The sequence below is a fragment of the Gadus macrocephalus genome, chromosome 1 (genome assembly GCF_031168955.1).
Source record: "Gadus macrocephalus chromosome 1, ASM3116895v1".
NCBI classification, from domain to species: domain Eukaryota; kingdom Metazoa; phylum Chordata; class Actinopteri; order Gadiformes; family Gadidae; genus Gadus; species Gadus macrocephalus.
In genome coordinates this window covers 18,277,402-18,297,663 of record NC_082382.1, presented here as the reverse complement: position 1 = coordinate 18,297,663, position 20,262 = coordinate 18,277,402, and the positions used below count along the sequence as shown (strand labels likewise).

The following is a 20,262-nucleotide window of genomic DNA, read 5'->3' as shown; positions in this document are numbered from 1 at the left end:
ATGACGTCCTTGAAGAGGATCTTTGAGGTGAGCGTGTAGCCGTGGTGCACGATGGGCTCGCCGTCCTGACCGTCCCAGCAGTCCACTGAGAGTGAGTGAGTGAGTGAGTAAATGATTGAGTGAGTGGATGAAAGAGCAAGCTTTTGATTTTAACATATTACACACATTTTTATCTCTTCTATCAAACAAAGACACATTTCATTGCCGTTCATCATTAGCTTCGTGCAGTTCTTTGTGGTGTGTTGGTATATCTATATATTTTATGACAAGTCCCTGTCTATTTTTTCTCTCCCTCTCTATTTTTAGTTTCACTTATTGCCATAGCCCCAAAGGTCAGCATTTTCTTTGTTAATTACTATAAAAAATTTCTGCATTTGCATGTTTTGAATAAAAACCCAGAACTGTGTAAGAGGTCACACGCCTGTTAACTTCTTCCCATGATATCGGGGAAATCTGCAATATTCATATAATATTTTCATAGACATAGAATGTGGAGTGGCTATAAAGACGTTTAATAATTTGTTACTGAGATTAATCGTTACATTTAAGATCAATTCAAACCCTCAGATCTGTCTGGTTAGTTCAGAATTTCCCGTCTGGGATTAATAAAGAGCATCGTCTCCTCATCTCCATTCCCCATTGAAGCAGTCTTTGAGAGGATGATGTGAGCACCCTGATTGCGGTCTTGCCCCTATGCGGCGTGTGGAGCGACGCTCACCTTCCACGCAGCGGCAGCCAGCCTGCAGCACCCAGGTGTACATGTCCACCCTGGACTGGGACATGAGCTGGTCCCCCATCAGGTAGGTGTTGTGGGAGGAGGCGATGAAGTAGTGGCAGAGGGGGCGGTCCATGTCCTGGTTCACCTCGTAGTGCTCGGGACGGAAGATGTCCCCCGCAGGGCTGCGCATGTAGTTGGTGAAGCCTGGGGAGGAGAGAAGGACTGTGGTTGGCTGGAAGGATGCAGAGGCCCGCCCACTGTGGATGTTTTTATTGTCTTTATCCGTTTGATTGTTAGGTTTAGGGTGTCTTAGTGTAGGTAAGGGTTTGGATATCTGGGATCCAGTAGGCCTGCTATGTTATGGCAGTCTGTGTGGAGACGGCACAGAGCCTTGGCAGGAAATCCAAAAAGAAGGAGCAGGTTACGCCTTGCTTCCCGTTTCATTCCAGAGAGACGCCGAAGAGAAACCGATTTGTGCGAGCAGATGAAGCTTTCAGCGGGGGATTTTAATAAGTGTATTTCTACAGCGGCCAGTCTACACCACAACATGTTGATTTGAAGCCCTCACAGATTTTCCTTTTTACTGTTTACTATTGCTTGCCGAGTCTGTTTTTGCTGTTAATGGCCAATTACACGCCCTCAGATCCCGGCCTCCAGCGAAAAGATTGTCCAAAACAAATACTTGGAGGAAAGAAAGAGAAACCCAGATCTGTGCTCATCAGCCATCAGACTGATTTAAGACTGACTTGAGACTAGGTGTTGAGTAAGAGATGGTTACACAGTTAGAAATAGCTGCGTTACATTATTAGGATAGATACGGGGGGGCTAATGGTTCAGGTTAGCAGTTAGGCACTGCTAAATGATTAATTAGCAGCGCCCGAGGCGGACAATATTTCTGCGGCCCCCGTTGAATCCCAACCTGCGCGGTAATGCGGTGAGTAATGTGGCCGTCTGGGTATGTTAAAGCGTACGAGACCAGGAGAAATGTCAGCCGGCGCCACAGGTAGAGGTAGCCCGGGGAAAGCCTCAGACATAAGACACTCTAAACACCACTAATGAGAGGAGATACCAGCAGGGCAATGTGATCCGCGCTGATATGATTTGGATGGACAAAAAAGCTTGCTGGATCAAAGACCAAATTTGCAGGGCAGAGGCGGGGAGGCACAACTAACCTCCATTATACAGAAACAGAAGACAGTGGGTCTACATTATGCTCTTAATAAACTCACTGCACTGGGTCTATTGTAATACCCAAGATGTCATGCACACCCATCAGAACATTCAGTCATTTAGCTTTGCTCAAAAGCAACTTAAAGTTGAGGCTGGGAACCATCACGGCAAATACGTTGGAGTGCTACACAAACTAGTTTAATGATTGCAGATGAGGGTAAGGAAGCTGAAACACAAGGCTAGCAAGTTCATCTTTTAACCATTTGGTTCTAGAATTTTTTTGTAGTAGCCATAGTACAGCTACAGTAGACATCGCACATCAACGTGCTGTCATGTCCATCACGAGATAAACAGAGAGACCTAGACAGGATAAGGGCCCAGGGTTAGGAGGTGACCGCGGTCGATTCTGAACACAGAACAGTCGAGGACGGCCCTGCGGTCTTCTAAGAACGTCCTTGGAGACCGGTTTGATAAGATCAGCCTTTCAGGCGGGCAAGGACGCAGACACCCCTCTGTGCTTTTGAGACGGCCGGGGCTTGTGTTCTCGGGACAACCCTGAAACCAACCCCTCTTTCCAAACAGTGCCTTGGCCTCGCGCCATTTATATTTGTTGAATCCCGATTTTAGGCAAAACTATAATAATTTTATGCATTTATAATGTTTATCAATAAAATGAAAAAAATTAACAACTAATTTGCCATCTTCATGCTTAAGATGTCATCAGATGAATTTAATAACGTGATTCAGACGTACAAACAAGTGTTAATATGTGCAGCATGAGCCAGTTATGGCATGTCCTGAGGCTGAAATGAATGATGACACATCTCTACCGGCAAGTTCACTCAAGACCCCAACCGGTGCATCCTTGGTATTGTGGGCAAAACCACACGTGGAGAATGTTCTGCAATATCTGCTTTACCCGCATTTGAGAATTTGATTTACTGAGAAACGCCCATGAAGAAACGGCACAGTAGGTTTCATATCCCAATTTCTATCCCGATCACAATATCCAATATCGAATTAACTCACCATCGATACCCATGACGCCTTGCTTCTGGTTCTGTGAGCATGGCTCAAACTTGTTGATGATCTCCAGGCAGTGGTCCTTGGTCACCTTCGTCATCTAATGCACAAAAGTAAGTGAGATCCAAAGTTTTATCAAATTAAATATTAGGTGAAGTAACCATCAGGCACCATTCGGCCTGTGTCCGACTCCCAAGAAAGTTCCCATCGCCATGGTGACATGTGGTGAACGTCCAATTAGGAAGATTTCCAACAGGGTGGTTTTAAATGCACTAGCCCGCCAATTAATCCTGGTTCGATGCCTGACAGCTGCCATCTTAAACTGGCTGATCAGTGTCAATCCCCTGTGTGTGTGGGATTTTATTTTATTTTTTATTAGGGGTCCAAGCCAACAGGTTGGATCCCTATTGTTTTTGTAAGGATTTTTTTTATTATACTACCTCCCCCTAGAAGTGGTACCACAGCCCAAACCGTAAATGATGCAGACACGCCAATTGCATGACTAGATCCAGGTCCGGCACCGCTACTCAGACGACAAAATCCAGACACGCCGGTCACTAGGTGGCGCTATACCAAGAAAAGACGCGTTTGGGGCTATAACTCCAAACCGAACCTCCGACAGACAAAAACGTTATACCCACAGATTCACTGGAGTCTGCTGCATCTTTTGGCATAGGCCACGCCCATTTGCGTCTAATTTTTTTCCGCAAAATCGCGAAAACCGCTAAACAGCCTTTTCCCTACTCCTCCCACATTTTTTGACCAATCGACACCAAACTTTGCACACGACATCTTCAGACACACGAAAATAAATCGTTAAAAACTATTTTGACTCGACCGTCGATGACGAAACTGTAGCGTTTTGAATATTGGTTTATTAGCTAAATTAGACGTGGAAAATTAAAAATCCAAAATTACACATCGGATCGAGTCCAAATTTTACACACATGTTGGTGCTAATCTTAATGTCGTTCGATAAAAAAATCGGAAAATGTAGCCATTAGGGGGCGCAATAAACGAGGAAATTGTATATCTTCTGCAAAATTTCGCCATTAGGGGCCGCCATAAACGAGGGAATTGTTCATCTCCTAACTGGCCAAAGGAATGTTCTGAAAACACGTTTGGGGATATAACTCCCACACCGAACCTCCCACAGTCAAAACATTTATATCCACAGGTTCACGGTAGCGTTTTGAACACATGCTTCGCGTTATGCCGGCGAAATGCACATTTCTTGGACCCCTGCATAACTGCTTGCAGTTCTAGTTCTTTTTGCAGTCACTGATTGGTAGCTTCGGGGGGGGAAACTCCGTCTGGCCGCAGTTTGATTTGGAATTGTTCCAAAATTGATTTGTTTATCCTCAACCTCACTTGTCAAGTTGTTCCAATAAGACTGTTGAATAATCCCACGATGGAGAACAAACATGTCCTTCCTTGTTATAGTTCACAGTCGATTATCCCTGCATCCTTGTTCAGTGGTTAATCACATTGAGGCAATTAATGTAATTAAACCTCGGTCATGTATTAGGCCCCTACTAAAAAGAGCCACGTTCTAGACAGCACAGGGGGGGGGGGGGGGGACCAAATAAACATGTTGGAGCCACACAGCGCTAACAAGCGCTAACTCCTCGCCTGTCAGCAGACCGAGGGAACCACTGCCACACTCCATTAATGAGCCACATCTAAGCCGTTGTGCAAACACACGCACACACAAGGCCCCTGAACACACGCACGGCCCCTGAACACACACACACACACACACACACACACACACACACACACACACACACACACACACACACACACACACACACACACACACACACACACACACACACACACCCCCTTAGATCCTAAGAGGATGGGTGATAATGGCGCAGGCAGAGATAACTCAAGCGTCTTTTTAAATAAATGACTTCCCTAAAAGCCCCATTGCCGCCCAGATATCACAAAAAAAACATCTCATTCTTGGCACCAGGGATAAACATAGAGGAATCGTTTCAGGGAAAATATACTCTGCCTGCTGAAACGAGCAAACCAGTGCATTAGAATTAGCTGGAGTGGGGTAAATGGGAAATAAGGTAGCGAGATATCCGACGGGGTGAAGAAATACGATAGGTCCTCGGTTTCCCCGCAGCTGCATCATTAAAGGGTCAGTATGCTGTATCCCGAAGCTCATCTCCATGTTGGACCGTATTATTAGCACTATAGCATCCCTCCCAGAGAGTCTAAAAGGAAACCCATTAACATCTGGTCAGCAAACTGATCTCACAAAAAGGAAATACAACCGTGGCACATTACGGGAGAGATGCACCGTTCTCCTTTTGTGGAGGAATGTGTTGCGGTGGCTGTCAGCTAGCGCCTCTCCTAATAGGCAGAAAGTGGATTTAAGATGGGCCTGAACCACAGAAGGCTGTCATTTTAGGGGAACCAGCAGCTGGGACACCAGAACAGAAGCTTTTTGGGGTTTGGGGAGTATTCCCAAGCCAGTAAAAAAAAGAAATGACAGGCATGTTGGAACCAGGTAATCTGGTTCATTAACCATAAGCCAATCAACTGGATGATCTGGTCATGAGCCCTAGCCAGGAAGATCCTGTGATGTCTTTGTTCTCCCACTTATGAGTCCCGGACTAAAATCTTCTCTTCCATCAAGCGCCACGTTGAAATGCCTCAAGACAACGGGAGGGAGTAAAGTGCTGACAGCTGACACTTTCTAAGGCATTTACATGTACCGTTGCAGTGAGAACAAGAGCGAGAGAGCAGAGAAGAGGGGTTTCCAACAAATCCCAATCAAAGTGACAGAGCCGTTACAAGCTTACTACCAACGATTTGGAGCCCTGTATATTGGTTGCCCGCAGGCAAGCGGCAGAGAGTTTGGACCACTGTCGAGGCATCTTATAACTGGTTCTAGTCTGGTTTTCCTTGGTTGAAGCCACTTGGTTAATTTAAGACAAAGGACATTTTCCATAAAAGCTAATATACTGAAATTATTATGAAATGTAACGTAGACTCAGTTTTCCGGATACTTGGCATGATAAATAACTTCTAAGAAATCAATGCGCAGAGAGATCCGTCTGTGTGGGTAGGTCTTTCTGAGGCAATCATTTGTGAGAAAAGTCGGAAGATGCTGTGTCCGGACTACCATGACTGCTCACAGTAATCTGGACGGTTGGAGTTGTCTACTCACGGTATTCCAGACCAAAAATGTAATAAATGGTGTATGGTTTAAAAAGGGTTCTATGAGACTGTTTGTCAACTTGCTGGCCGGCGATTATATTTTCATATTAAATATGAATCATATATTAATCATATTAGATCTCTGGATTGAAGAGGTCATAAATCTTATAAAAGGCTTATAAAGGCTTATATTCGTGTATAGTTGTGGCAGGGGACCCTTTGTCATTCTGAAGTGAATATGGGAGGTTTTCCGTCTAGCGTGCTATTGTGGGTACACCACACATAATCACAAGCATCTGCAACCAAGGTTACAGACGTCCTCATACTGCACATGAACGCCACCTCACCTTCTGCTCTGTCTCCAGGAAGCGGGCGATGTCATTGGCGTCCATGTTGTCCTTGTGGTTGCTGTAGGTGAGCATGAGCAGGTAGAGGTCCCTGCGCGTCGACATCATCTTGTAGAAGGAGCAGAACTCCTCAAAGTCCAGCGTGCCCTGGTTGTCGTCTGTGTCTGCCTCCTGCATGCAAGAAAGTCAAATAAAACGCTAGCCTAGCGACTTCTGGCTCGGGGAGTCTTAAGCCTGGTAACGTGCTAGCCCAGCAAAGTGATAGTCTAATGACATTTTAGCCTAGTATGTCGTTAGCTTAGCGATGCTTTAGCCTGCCGACGCCCAAGCTTAGAAAGGCCAAAGCCTAGCGATACCTTAGTCTTGCGACAAGTTAGCATAACGAACACATTATGACGCATTATCCTAGCATCACATGCAACATTGCAACATGTTAGCCAGGCGACCTGGAAGCTCTGTGCCAGGTTAGGCTTGCGGCAGGTTAGGCTTGCGGCAGGTGACGCCTAGTGATGGCGTCCTGGTGCTTGGCCTAAAGTAACATTGGATTGGATATATTTCCAATCACACAATACTCCTTTAACACAGTAGAATGGACAATGATTGCAATGAGCGACTTAAGACATTGCCAACCTGCCAATAAACATTAGGCCGATGTTACACCACACAGATGTTCAGAAACATTGTGATTGCAATTTTTGTCATTACCATCCATCTCTAGCTGTGACCATTTGGTTGAGTGTAATGAAAATCTGTTCATTATGGTCCCGTCTGGGAATGGGTGTATGGGGGGCCGTAAAGTTGCAGATTTTGGACGTGCCGCTAAGTCTATTGCCTGAATATCTTGGCCAGCACCAGAGGCTACGGTGCTACTGTAGAGAGATGACGTCCACACACTGGTAGGAGGTTGGCAGCAATGTGAGGTATGAACTGAACATACAATAACAGACAATCATGGCACAATTGTCACAGAGGGACACACACACACACACACACACACACACACACACACACACACACACACACACACACACACACACACACACACACACACACACACACACACACACACACACACACACACACACACACACACACACACACACACACACACAGGCGTACATGGTGCCATTCGCACTGTGGCTCTAAGACTACCGGAAACAGAGGTGTTGGCTTCCATCAGATGCATCCCTTAGACCAAATGGCCTTATTTAATATTAAATTGAACTCTGCAACTTTTCATTGTAAGCCGCTATACAGTGCTTTAGTGCATTGATTTGGTTTGCAATATCATCCTAAAAATAAGCATGCCTCGTGTATTAAGGTTTCGTTGTAGCGGCTCACATCGACTCCAGCGTGGCACTTTGAGTGCACGGCTGTTTAAAAAGTCATGATGCTGGAGTCCACAGTTGAAGTCTACAACACAAGCAACACAACACAAGTTATTCAGGAAGTGGGGGAGACACTCTGGCAGCTCTGCCCCCGGAGATTTACATAAAGCAGCCAGAGACGGGCAGCCCCGTTCCCGCTCCGTTTGGACAGAACACATCAATCCAGCCTCATTCGTTCCTATTCATTATGCACGAAGGAGGGCACTTAAGCAGTTAGCATGTCCTTGCCACTTCAGCCCCCCCAGATAATCTGGATTAATTTATCAGCGAGAGCCGCCGTACCAGTAGCACCCGCTCTCTTTCCGATCGCTCTCCTCATCGTGAGGGACTCTCGGCCTTTGATAAATCATTGAGTAGATCTCTCCGGTAGCCTACCCTCGCCCGGCGATCACTGAGCCATGCTGAATCCATAGTAATACCTCCAGAGGAGGCGCCCACCCGAGCAGAAAAGGACCCGTGTGTTGAGCTGTATGCCCCGCGTACACCCTCAGCAGCACCAATAATCTCTGAAACCAAAAGCCCGCTCGCCACTATTATGGCAGTAAATCTAGGGAGGTGGGTGTCGCATCTGAAGGGATTTGTTCTCCGACTCCAAGAAGAAGGTCGGTCCATCATAAGGTTTATTCAACTTCAAGCCGAAAGGCTCTGGGTTTCCACCCACGATGTCTGCATTCTGCCTGATGCCCAAGCCAAACCCCCAACCTTTCAGGTCAATTAATGACATGAGAGTTCAGTGAAAGCCAATGTAGATAACATGTTTGCTAAAAGGCATGAATACGAAATAGCATCAGTCCGCAAGTAGTGCAGACTGATGCAGTTTCTAAAATACACAACACAAATCAGTGTTTTTCTTACAGCAACTCCAATCTGATTAATCTACATAAGCCGAACAGCAGATACTTGAACCCATAAATCACACAGACACATTTTTTTCACACAATTTGATTGTTCAACAGTCATTTCAGACTGCTCCTGATTGGAGGCAGGTCAAGCCATGGGTCCACAGAGCAGATTTGTAAACACGCTGGTCCGCTCCCATGTTCAACACAGTCAGATTGTGCCTGGTATTTACACCAAATCAGCCCGGGGCCATCTGTCCACAGACCACACCATATGGGACAAACCTCACTAGGCCAGCGGGCTTAGAGCTGACCAGCTGACTAACTCCTCTAGATGGATCTCGTTCTGAGACTCTTCCTTCCTGGGCTAGCAGCTCCACTCGCTAACAAGCTAATCCCCAACCCCCCAGGTATATCTCCAGCGTGTAGCAGGGGGACTTAGCGGGAAGAGAAGCGCTGCAACATCTGTAGAATTAGCGATAACAGCAAGGCTAGATTCTTGGTCTCAGCCATGACCATTGTCAAAAGTAAGAGCTTTTTGACATGTCCTCATCGCACATTTGCAATCAAGGCACCATTCACGGTTCAGTTGGATAGAGTTTACTCAATAGGTATCAGTCAGGGGATGATTACCCGAATGCAGAAGAGAAGTATGAGGGACACTGAGGAATATTCTCAGAAAACGAGAAAACATAGGGTTGAATACAAAGTTCAAATGGCAGGATGTTTTAGTTCCATTTCCCGTCATTTTGGATGCAGTTTGTGTACTTTTCCACACAAAGTGGATGGATTCAGAGTGAAGCAGACTTCTCTGACCTTTCCACTGAACAAAGAACATTTCTTCCTTAGAAGTTATAATTAGCTTGAGAGAAACATCAGGTATTTCCGTGCACAAACTATTTGATGGATCAATTACTTCTGACAGTTGGCAAAAGTCAGGATTCAAGAGAAAAGCTGGTCCAAACAAGCAACATTATCGACCAAAAAATTATCACAAAGGCGATAGCATAAAGTTCCACTGAGGTCATACGCTGACTAAAAAAGGAACAAAAGGTCCAGAAAGTCAAAGGAAAAGCTGCTCTGTTTTTGTATATTTGGAGGTTGATGGAAGTTGAAGGCCTCTTGCTCACAGCCACTGAAAAAAATTGTCAGGTGAATGAGAGGATGCAGTGGAACGGGGCGCGGCCCGAGCCGAGCAGTGGAACGGGGCTCGGCCCGAGCCGAGCACAACACTAACAGTCAAAAGTCAAAAAAACATGTTTTTGGCTGTTAAGGACAATGCCTTGGGTAGCATAAACACTATGCTGCATAAAATGGTCATCGATAAAAAAACAATAAGACAGTGTCTCTGGTAAACCTTGCCCGCAATAAAACAAAGAAATTCCAAATGGACAGATGGCGGCCCAACACCCACTTAAAGTCAAACCACGCAATGGCTATATTAACAGTATTATCACTATGCACACACAGGCAACCCACAGATGCAAAGTGGCAGACTTGGCGAGGAAATGCCAAGCGTTGATCTGCGCTTGCAGCCAGCTCTGTTCTCCATCTCATACCTGTCATGTCGTCGTTCCAAGCAGCGTTTTTAATACTGAGGCCAGGCTGACATCCGCTTCCAGCTACCAAAACAGATGCTCTTCCTCAGACACAGAGGAGAGGCAGAGAGCGATGGAGGGAGAGAGAGAGACGGGGAGAGAGAGCCCGAAAGTGGGAGAGTGGGCACATCCCAGTGCCGCGTTGCAACTTCTGATGTTTGGTGTGCATGAGCCAAACAGAAACATTTCGTCTTAAGACTTTTCTACAGTCAGAGCCAAGAAGGCCTCTTGCTCTTCAATTTTAATCATGTCTAAATTATGTAAACAAGTTCCAGCGGCTGAATAGAAAAGCCCCGTTTGCCTTTCTGATTTTAAACAAGAGGCATTAACGAAAACCATTAAATATGTGAAAGAGGAAAGAAGCAGAGCCTCATTAATTAGGATGCCCGGTGCTTGAGGGGATTCTGCCGCCCTCTCCACTCAGAGGAGAGTGTGACAAATAAAGACACACAATTTTCTCATGACGCCAATCAACCATCTGCAGAAATGTGTAAATAGTAGCATTTTCTATATTATTGATAGACGTATCAGTTTCAAAAGGTATGCAGACAACCGCATTTCTACCTTCAACAAAAAATAAATGACACAAAAGTGAAGTTTTATTGAATACAACAGCAAGCAAAGCAATGTTTTGGGGGCTAGGCAGACATTTTGATCCGAAGCAATCTGCGGTAAATTCCAATGCATAAATTCAGGTCATTTAGGGGCAGGCACGGCTTCGGGCATTTTCCTCGAGGGGCGTACAGGTAAGCTGCAGTCAAACCCCCCTACCCACTACGTCATCCTGCCCCCCCTGCTCGCCTCAGTTACCCCGGTGTCAACCTCTGATGATGTCCCTGTGTTAACACGCACACCCTGGGGAGCGTGCGCAATGCTTACCAGCGCTATTTCAACTCATTTGGGGCGAGTCCTTGATGGCGGTTACCTTGAACATCTGCTTGACCTTCTGGCGCGGCAGGTTGACGTTGAGCTTGTGGAGGAGCTGCAGGACCTCACTGATGCTCAGGGTGCCGTCGCCGTTCTTATCCGCCTCCGTGAACGTCGTCTTCAGCCACGTGCCGGCCGCCATCAGGTTAAGGTGGAAACTAAACAAGGGGCTAGCTCTGCTCCACTGCCTTTGAGCCCCCGGTGGAGGTTTGGAGTAGGACTTAATCAACTTCCTCTACCCCAGACCCTGACTTCCCAACGTCGATCAGGATTATTTCCAATGAAAGACAAGGGTATGAACTATGAACCAAACGCACCCAACACCACCCCCAACATCCCATCCATCCCTAGCACCCAAACTAGGACCCCACCCTACAACCAAAACACCAAACTACCCTTCACCACCCGCTAGCATCCTACCAACACCACCCAACCCACCCCTCACTCAAACCACCACCCTGGCCTTCACCACCCAACCACCCTACCCCTTCACCATCCAACTCTGCCTCCATCCCCCCAAACAACCCCAATCCTTCCAACCCACCACCCCTATCACGACAACCACCCCCATCCAACAACAACCCCAACGTGCCCCAGCTCCATGCGCGTGAAGGATATTGGTCGCGGGTGCGCTGTCTCTTGGACAGGCTGTCCTCGTCGCTGATGCCCGCCATCAGGTACCTCAGTCCGGTGATCCAGGTGCGGGCCTCCTCCCCGGTGCCGGACACCAGGTCCAGGGACTCCATGTGCTCCCCGTAGTACAGGCTGAAGCAGCAGTTGGGGTCGAAGCTGCCCTCCGAGTAGCGCTGGAAGATCTCCGACTGCTTGCCCTCGCACACCTCCCGGATGGAGTCGATGGAGACTGGAGGAGAGGGCGGGTAGGGGAGGACGTGGAGGAGAGGTGAATGTTAATAAAGTGCGCCCGTTTTTTAACTTTTATGTGTAAATTGGTGCGTGTTGTTAATTGATTGGTATTTTAGTCAGAGTCCTATCAAAGATACATTTTCTGTCCCTGGTGATGGACAATAACATTTTGTCTTGGTATGATCTTTTTTATTTTGTGGAGAGCTTTAAACAGCATGAGGCTTGTAATACCAATCACTTGAAACTGAACATTCAAATGAAGCAACACCCTAACTTGGCAATGTTTACTCCATCACAAATGTATTACAATGAATTTTAATGTGTGAATCATTGAAATTCAAGTCCTTCCACATTTCGATAGAACCATTGTCTCAAAAATCATTATTATACCCATTATAATAATCTATGTGCAACACAAGTAAACACTGCCGTCACTATGGCGACAAAAAGTAGGCTATTATGGGCTATATAATTCTCTTTTTTTTTTTACTGCATGTGCAGCGCTTTCAAAACCACTGTTTATCTTTTGATAACTCAACTTCCAGAATATTCCACATGTTCTAGATGACGCAGAAATCACCTTAAAGTCCTCAAAAGGTTAGTGTGACTGTAATGATAAAACTAGTTTTATTCATTTCAAAAGCATGTTTTTAATAGCCTGTGTAAGTTATCATATGCCTGAGTCTCTGATATCCATCCAACCTCCGATCTTTGAGATTTAGAAAGGCCTGCAGTAAGTTCCCCTCAATGTGGAATCCAACACTACTTCTACAGGTCTACTCCGACTATGACCAGTTCAGAAGCAGCCAAATGATAAATTAACTTGGTGATTGCACTTCCGCTGTAAAAGGTATAATGCACTTTGCTGAAATATCCGATCTCCAATGTACCATTACGCACTACCACTAACACAAATAAATACAATATTGATTGTGGAAACTACACAATGCTTCATTAACAAGACTGTGCATCACTTTATTTGTAGACACAGACATTTTGTTTGTGATCAAAATAACTTGTAAGCAGCTTCGGTTAAAATCTTGTTTTAAATGACTAAGCCATTTCCTCTATCCATGACCCCAGCAACCGCAACAACCTGATAGTTATTCTGAATTTCTATTTTGTTTACTTTATAATTCAGTCTCAAGTTTCTTCCGTCCGAGCTGCTGTCAAGACCGGGTGGGTTCGCTCCACTTAAACCAAGCACTAAATCGACATGGATAACAAGACAGAATCCAAATGTTCTCTTGGAATTGCTGTTTTCTCTTCCTCGAAATGTTCACACAGAATCCGTCAGCAGGCAAATTGTAATGATTTATTAGCCCTTAGAAGCAGATAATGTGATCACGCTCAATCCAGGCTTTCATGTGGTGGTCCTGGTCTAAGCAGTTTATATGCAGTAAGCATGGTCTGTGGTCTGTGGAATAACGAAGAGGCCAATGAAGAGGAATAACGGCCATCTTTCAGTCTCTCGTATCAGAGATCATAATTAACACGGGAAGCCGACGGCGTGACACGTGCTTTATTCCAGGTCAGTGAGGAGCTTGATGTGGTTAATGGGGAGAGAGAGAGAGAGAGAAAGAGAAAGAGAAAGAGAAAGAGAGAGAGAGAATATAATCCCTGGGGCCAGGGTCCTAGTAGACGATAGGAAGCCTAATGTAAACGGTGCCTGTGTTCTGACCAACTCGCAGTGGCACATTGAATTGAGTGTCACTTCTGTCGTCTCCTCTGATGAACGGCCTGACGGGACTGCTTTACACTCCAGGGCTGAGTTTTTAAGCACTTCCATTGACCAAGTGGTAAATTCCCACAAGCAGCCACAAGAGAGAGCGGGGCGTTGCCATGTTTTGCCCCACTCAAGGCCACTCGTTGGAGGGGCAGAGCCGGTACGTAGGCTATGCATTTAGTCTTGTAAGCGCAGGCATCGTCTGGTATTTATAAAAAAAATGCCAATTCCAACATGTTTTCTACAATATTATTGCTGGTACAACTAAAAAGACATGGTAATTAAGTGAGTTTGGATCGATCGTAAAAATTTAGTATAGACAATCACCATTATTTTTTAGCAATTCTGAAGCCATCTGCAGCCAGTCTTTGGAGATCTAACCTGATAAACCACTGAAGCAATTAACAACATGTCCCACATTGCCAAGAGGTGGTGCCTCTCAATGTCTCCACTGCCTCTACTGTGTGCTAAAGACAGTGCAGGAGCCGGTCCAACATGATGAATAATTGAGGCTGGCTAAGCAGCTTATTAGCTCCCGTGACAGCAGCCACCCAGGAATGAGGAGGAGGAGGAGGAGCTCTGGGCCCTTGTACCCCTCACAGTATTCTGGCTTAGCGTCAACAACTCAAACGCACCAGGACTACAAACATGGCTATCGTGGAGGAAAGCATTGCAGGGGAGGGGATAATTTGTACTCAATTGGGGAGAAAAATGTAATTACCTGAAACATATCCCTCCCTTTCCTATCCAATCCATAGCTTGAGTTGCATCTATTGGGCTTGAATTACAAGGGGTTTCATGATGCACTCCAAAGGATATGTCTTGCGGCATTAACATGATCCTAGGGGTTGATTTGATTTATTAATAAGCCACTGGTGTGGGCGTTTTGCTGGAAGCACTTAGATGTCTGCCTAAAGACAGACATCTCGTATGATTCCAAGTAAGCCCAGGATGATGGTAATCACCATGGGTTGAAAATGATGGGTTTAAACTTTAATATTCAGTATCATGACAGTGAGCGGTCCAACTTGTGCAATATAAACACATTATTGCCGTCATAAAATAATTACCCCATGGAGCGGCTTCCGGAAATGAATGCTGCTGAATTCTTCCTTTAAAGTTATTTTTTTCCAGGAGGAATTATAGATGACAAGACTCCGGTGGAGCTACTCACTCTTGGCCTTCTCGTTCTTGCGTGAGGGTCTCCAGCGGATGCAGGACTTGTGTTGGTCCAGGTAGAAGTAGCGCACCAGGCCCTTGGACCCCCCACGCAGCTTCACCATCTGGGTCCCGGTCTGCATGCAGCTCATGCATTTCTCCACTGTGAGGAGAAAACACCGGGGACAGAGAGAGATGGAGAGTCAGCTGGGGATAGGAGTACACATACGTGCTTGTCTTGGTCATTCCGGCAGAGACGGACAGAATTATGATTACATAACTGAAGCACGCACAAGGGTTAGGGGACACTGTATGTGTGTGTGTGTTGCATCCACACACTCGTCATCTTTCCATCTGCTTTCTAGTCAGGAGAGCTTGCAAAAAAAAAAAACGGACAAAGATGCAGCACATCAACTCGCACTAACTCACACAGTCACGCGTGTGCACGGATGGACACACACGAGATTGCAAATGGCTGTCAAAGCTGACAGGATCTTGCTAGCCTCGGGGGATGATGTGGAAGTGAGATGTGGAAGGAGGGAGCAGGAAAATAGGGAGGGAGAACGGGGGAGAGATCCGAACGGCCTGCAGAGAAAGGCTGTGGCTCCTCTGATGCGCCCCAACTGGAGCACGACCCCTAGTTCACACACCACATGGAGAAACAGAACCCAGGGGCCGGGAGAATACTGATCAATATAACACGGCCCCTGGAACAAGAGGTCCCTAATCCACTTTGTGGCTTCAGTCCCACAGCAAATACAACAGTGGCGCTCTACATTAGCCCGATGCCCAGAGAGAGAACAGAAAAGTAAAGACCTAATTGGTGCCAACCATGCAGGGTTGTAGACAGTGAGGAGACATGCACACTGTATAATTGGACCACTGGCTTTTGTACTCTTCCTCAGCCTTTTTTGGAGGGGGGGGGGGGGGGGGGGGGGGGGAGCGTGGGACGCCTTTACCTGATGCTCTAACAAGTCAGCGGCCATTCTGCACGGAGCTCGCACACGTCCACGTGCGCTTCCCACACACACTGGCTCTTTGGGGGCCGCAGTACAGGAGTATAGTGGATACTAATCACCTGTGCTACCTTCAGATCCACAGACTGCTCTCAGCCAGGGGGAATGCGACAGGGGGTCCTCTGACGCTCTGACCTCATTGTGAGGTCCACAAAATGCTGGACAACAGCCGTGATGGATCACTCTAATATGCCATTCATTCTGGCTGCAACTTGCAGTGTTTGTGTGTGTATGCGTGTGCGTGCATGTGTGTGTGCATGAATAGGTGTGTGTGTGTCTTCTCACACCTCAATATGAAATGTAATTTTTGTTGCATGTTTTCTTTCCTATTGACTCTACTCCACTTCTACTTCACACCAACAGTAACGTGAGAATCACCGTGATTCATAAATAAATAAAACTACAAAGTACACACACTGAACAAGCGGATAACTAAGCTATGGTGCACACACACAACGGCCAATACAATCATCCGCAGATGCATCCGCCGCACCAGTCATATCGGGGAACAGTGGCCCTGTGACGTTAATCAAGAACTGGCTTTGAAATCATGCTTTTTCTTCGATTTCGATGGATTTTGGATGCTGCCCGTTGCGATCTTGACAATTCAATATCAAATTGTCTAGCGACTCGGGTTCGTCAACACAGAAAACCAAGGCATGCAATCAACGACGTATCTACAACGTCTGCTTACAATAGATGCAGTTATTATTGACTTGGACTTAAGATTTACATCTGACAGACAACCAGTCCAGCGGTTATATATTTCGGCCAGGCCAGCGGTTAATAGTTATAGATTTAGGGTTAAAAATGATTCAGAGTCTCTACCAAATACATTTCTATCAATGATAAATCAGGAAACCCAATTTAATATTCTGAATGAATTTTTTAAATATCTTATCGAAAAAAGTTATGCCTTTCATTCTTACTTTAGTGAATCATGGACCGTTCATTGTTTTTTTTTAATATATATATATATATATATATATATATATATGCATATATACATATACACACACACACACACACACACACACACACAAATGCAAATAAAACACAAAAACATAAGATCTATTTTCTAATTGATTGATTTAATTAATGCATTACCATCATCTAATTATTCTGGATAATCACATAGATACAACAAAACACAGCACCCAGCCATGACATTTAGTTTGACTTGACCTGCCCAACACATTGGTGGTATACAAGCTTGAGCGGATGCAATCCCCTTCTGTCTCACACACACACACACACACACACACACACACACACACACACACACACACACACACACACACACACACACACACACACACACACACACACACACACACACACACACACACACACACACACACACACCTCAAGTAATTCCCAAACCGAATGTACAACTAATGACCGACGATGGTAGATTACGTTATACATCAGGGTTCAGGTATTAGGTTACAGATGGTAATCCTTAAAAACATGTTACCAAACACAAGACAATTAGTCACTTAGAAGCTGCTTAAGAAATAGCCAGTGACCCACTTTTGTCATTGATAAAAAGGTTAGCCGTAGCCTACAGAGCATTGATGGAGCCTGAATAACCAACGCACTTGCAATCAATTAGCAAACAGAGTGTGAGAGTGTGTGTGTGTGTGTGGAATGCTATCGGCCTGTGCTAAAGGCTTCAGCACAGATTTCTAAAAATACAGTCTGTTGAACGTAAACCATAAGCCATCTGATTAAAACAAGGAGGGGGGTGAGGAGAATGTGGGGGGATGGGGGATGGGGGGGAGGAAGCTGCAGGCGGGGTGAGGGAGTGTGGAGCAGGGATCCATAGGAGAGGGCCTAGGAAGGAGCAAGAGAACAAAGCAGAGATGGAGTTGAGGGAGAAATCAAGACTTGGAAGTGTGGGAAGGAAGTGAGGCGACATGAGGTGGCAGGACACTCCTTTGGGGAGGAGATGGAATCAAGGAAGAAATTGAGAGACGAAGAAGGAGCAAAATCTCTCTCTTCAACTAAAGCAGGGGCCTGGGTCTGTTGCCATGGTTACGTAGCCAGGGTTAAAGTGTGTGGAGAAGATACGGCGGAGAATGTCGTAGTATATTTAAATGAGGTGTGAGCGAGGCGCATGTGGAGGTTTAAAACGGCTCTTATCCCCACTACGAGGTTAATAGGCCATGATTTGTTCCGCCATGTGAATCATAGCGCTTAGCGTTACAGTCAGGGGACACCAATATGAGACCAGAGCCAGAAGGATGACAACATTAAAGATTAAAAACAAAGAGTGATGGCGTCGTTTATTGCGTTTACTGTGGCCTACTGCGGTTCAAACCACAGGAGCTCTGTGATTTATTGGACACTCGTACAGAGTGGACACAAGTACGGCGGGAGCCAAAGTACGCACAAAACACATCAATACTTCTGTTTGAAAGAGAAGGGGCAGTGTGCAGGCACATAAAGAGAGGAGAGATGAGGAGCAACTGGCCAGTGGCCCCGCTGACCTGAGTGTCTGGGCCGTCACGGTTCAGACCGGCTAAAAATAAATGTTAAAATATGGGCAACGGGGGACTTTGAGACTGGGTTAAGGCCAGGAGAATAGTCTGAGCTCCATATGTGAAGGGTGGATAGCGCACACACAAACGCATACCCACACTCCCACACCTTTTATAACGTTTTCTATTTTTTAAGCCTTTCAAAGTCAATTCCTTGTGACAGGATCTTCCGTCAGATGGTGACCCTGAATATGCATCCTGCCAAATATGGATACACGTACCAAAATAAATAACACCATCGCTTTGTGAATCGCACTTGTTTTAAGTATTTTGCACCAACACCAACTTGCCCTGCTTAAACACGTACACAAACATACTCCGCAACAACAACCATCAATTACATTGGCAACGCTTCCCGCCCTTGTACAAGTGTTACACTAACAACACGATGTATTATTCAGTTCAAACTACGCCCGAGAGACACTAGGCCACTAACCGCATGGCAATGGTCATTTCCTTTCTTCCTCAGCGTCTCCACTCTCCTGACCATTAAAAGAGAAAAAGAAGAAACTACAGCACACTACGCTACACTCCTGCAGGGCTCACCCATGTATCCCAGCCTCCAGCGAGAGAAGGCCACCATGCTGCTCCCCATCCAGAAGTAGTCCTCCATCAGGTGGGACAGAGAGGCCCGGTGCTGGACTGTACAGAGGGCCAGCTCCTTCTGCTGCTCCTTCTCCTTGTCCCCGTCGTTGGAGCCGTCCGGGGTGAAGGCGCCCTTGGCGGGGGGTGCCGGTTTGTCGCCTGTGGTGGCGGTGCCGGGCCCTGAGCGAAGCAGGGCCGAGGACACGGGTCCGAGGGACAAGAGGCCGCTCATTGTGAGGGAGTTTAAGCACCACCGGGAGAAGTATCTGGGCTTCGAGCCTGAGAAAGAGGAGTCTACAGCGTCCTCAAATTAATCTTTCAGGTCTTTGGGTTTTGTGTGGGATATCTTGAAACCTTGGACTGGAAAATGCCTTTTTTGTTCGGAGAAGTACTCATTTTAAAAATTGATAGATACAACTTGATTCCTGGCTGAAGTTCAAACGGATAAAAGAGCCAGACGTCCTCAATTAAATCTTTTCAGGCCACACCTCTGACTTCCGTGTTCCAGAACACATGGACTGCAGCTTTCCAAATGCTTAACAACCCTCAATATTTTAACTTCTTCTGTGGGTACCATATACCACACTACACCTTCATCGCCTCCTCCTCTTCAACGGTCCTCAATTTCAGGGAGAGAAAAGCTGTTAAATGCCAATGTGTTCTTCCACAAACTTCCTTTCATTCAACGTCTTCATCGCGTTGCCCTATATTGCTGCCGTGTTCTCAACCGCCCATCCTCTCCAACTCCTTGCTGGTACAGAAGAGAGGCCTGGCATCCAAGGAAAAGAAAAGGTAGAAAGACGGATCCGCTGAGTGAGGGAGCAAGAGGGACGAGATGAACCAGGTACAACGCAACCAACGTGTCAACCAGTGAGACGTGCGGTGGTCGTTCTGCGGCGTACTAGTCAACAGGCTATCCCTAAATCCCTCCAGGGAAGCGCTAGGCTAATCCTGTTTCTACGGGATTAGCTCAAACGTGATGGGAAGGAAAGGGGAATGAAAGCAAACAGACGGCCGACCTGGTGAGGTGGAGGGGGGGGGTGGGGGGAATTGTCCTCCAACCCTTCAACCCGCTCACCTTTCATTAATGCAGTCGACTCCGGAGTTGTTTGAGTGTCGCAAACCAAAAATGCCTGATTTCATAGCAGCTTTTCTCAAAGGTTGATTGGGCAGATCCTCAAGC

The 20,262-nt window shown here is 46.2% G+C and overlaps 1 protein-coding gene across 2 annotated transcripts in view; it reads right to left on the bottom strand.

Annotated features, from left to right (window-relative positions):
• The window catches only part of plch2a (phospholipase C, eta 2a), a 46,709-nt gene extending 26,703 nt beyond the window's left edge, over positions 1-20,006 (bottom strand). The window contains exons 1-8 of one of the 2 annotated variants that reach the window (XM_060056834.1): positions 19,041-20,006; positions 14,952-15,098; positions 11,806-12,049; positions 11,186-11,315; positions 6,436-6,606; positions 2,918-3,011; positions 719-922; positions 1-85 (exon numbers count right to left, since the gene is read on the bottom strand). The exon at positions 1-85 is cut by the window's left edge and continues 36 nt beyond it. In XM_060056834.1, the coding sequence (XP_059912817.1) occupies positions 1-85; positions 719-922; positions 2,918-3,011; positions 6,436-6,606; positions 11,186-11,315; positions 11,806-12,049; positions 14,952-15,098; positions 19,041-19,311 (1,346 nt within the window). In that variant the 5' untranslated portion in view covers positions 19,312-20,006. Of the gene's footprint in view, positions 86-718; positions 923-2,917; positions 3,012-6,435; positions 6,607-11,185; positions 11,436-11,805; positions 12,050-14,951; positions 15,099-19,040 lie in introns of those variants that run through there. The other variant, XM_060056828.1, reaches the window with a different exon arrangement.
• Positions 20,007-20,262: the final 256 nt, after the last annotated feature.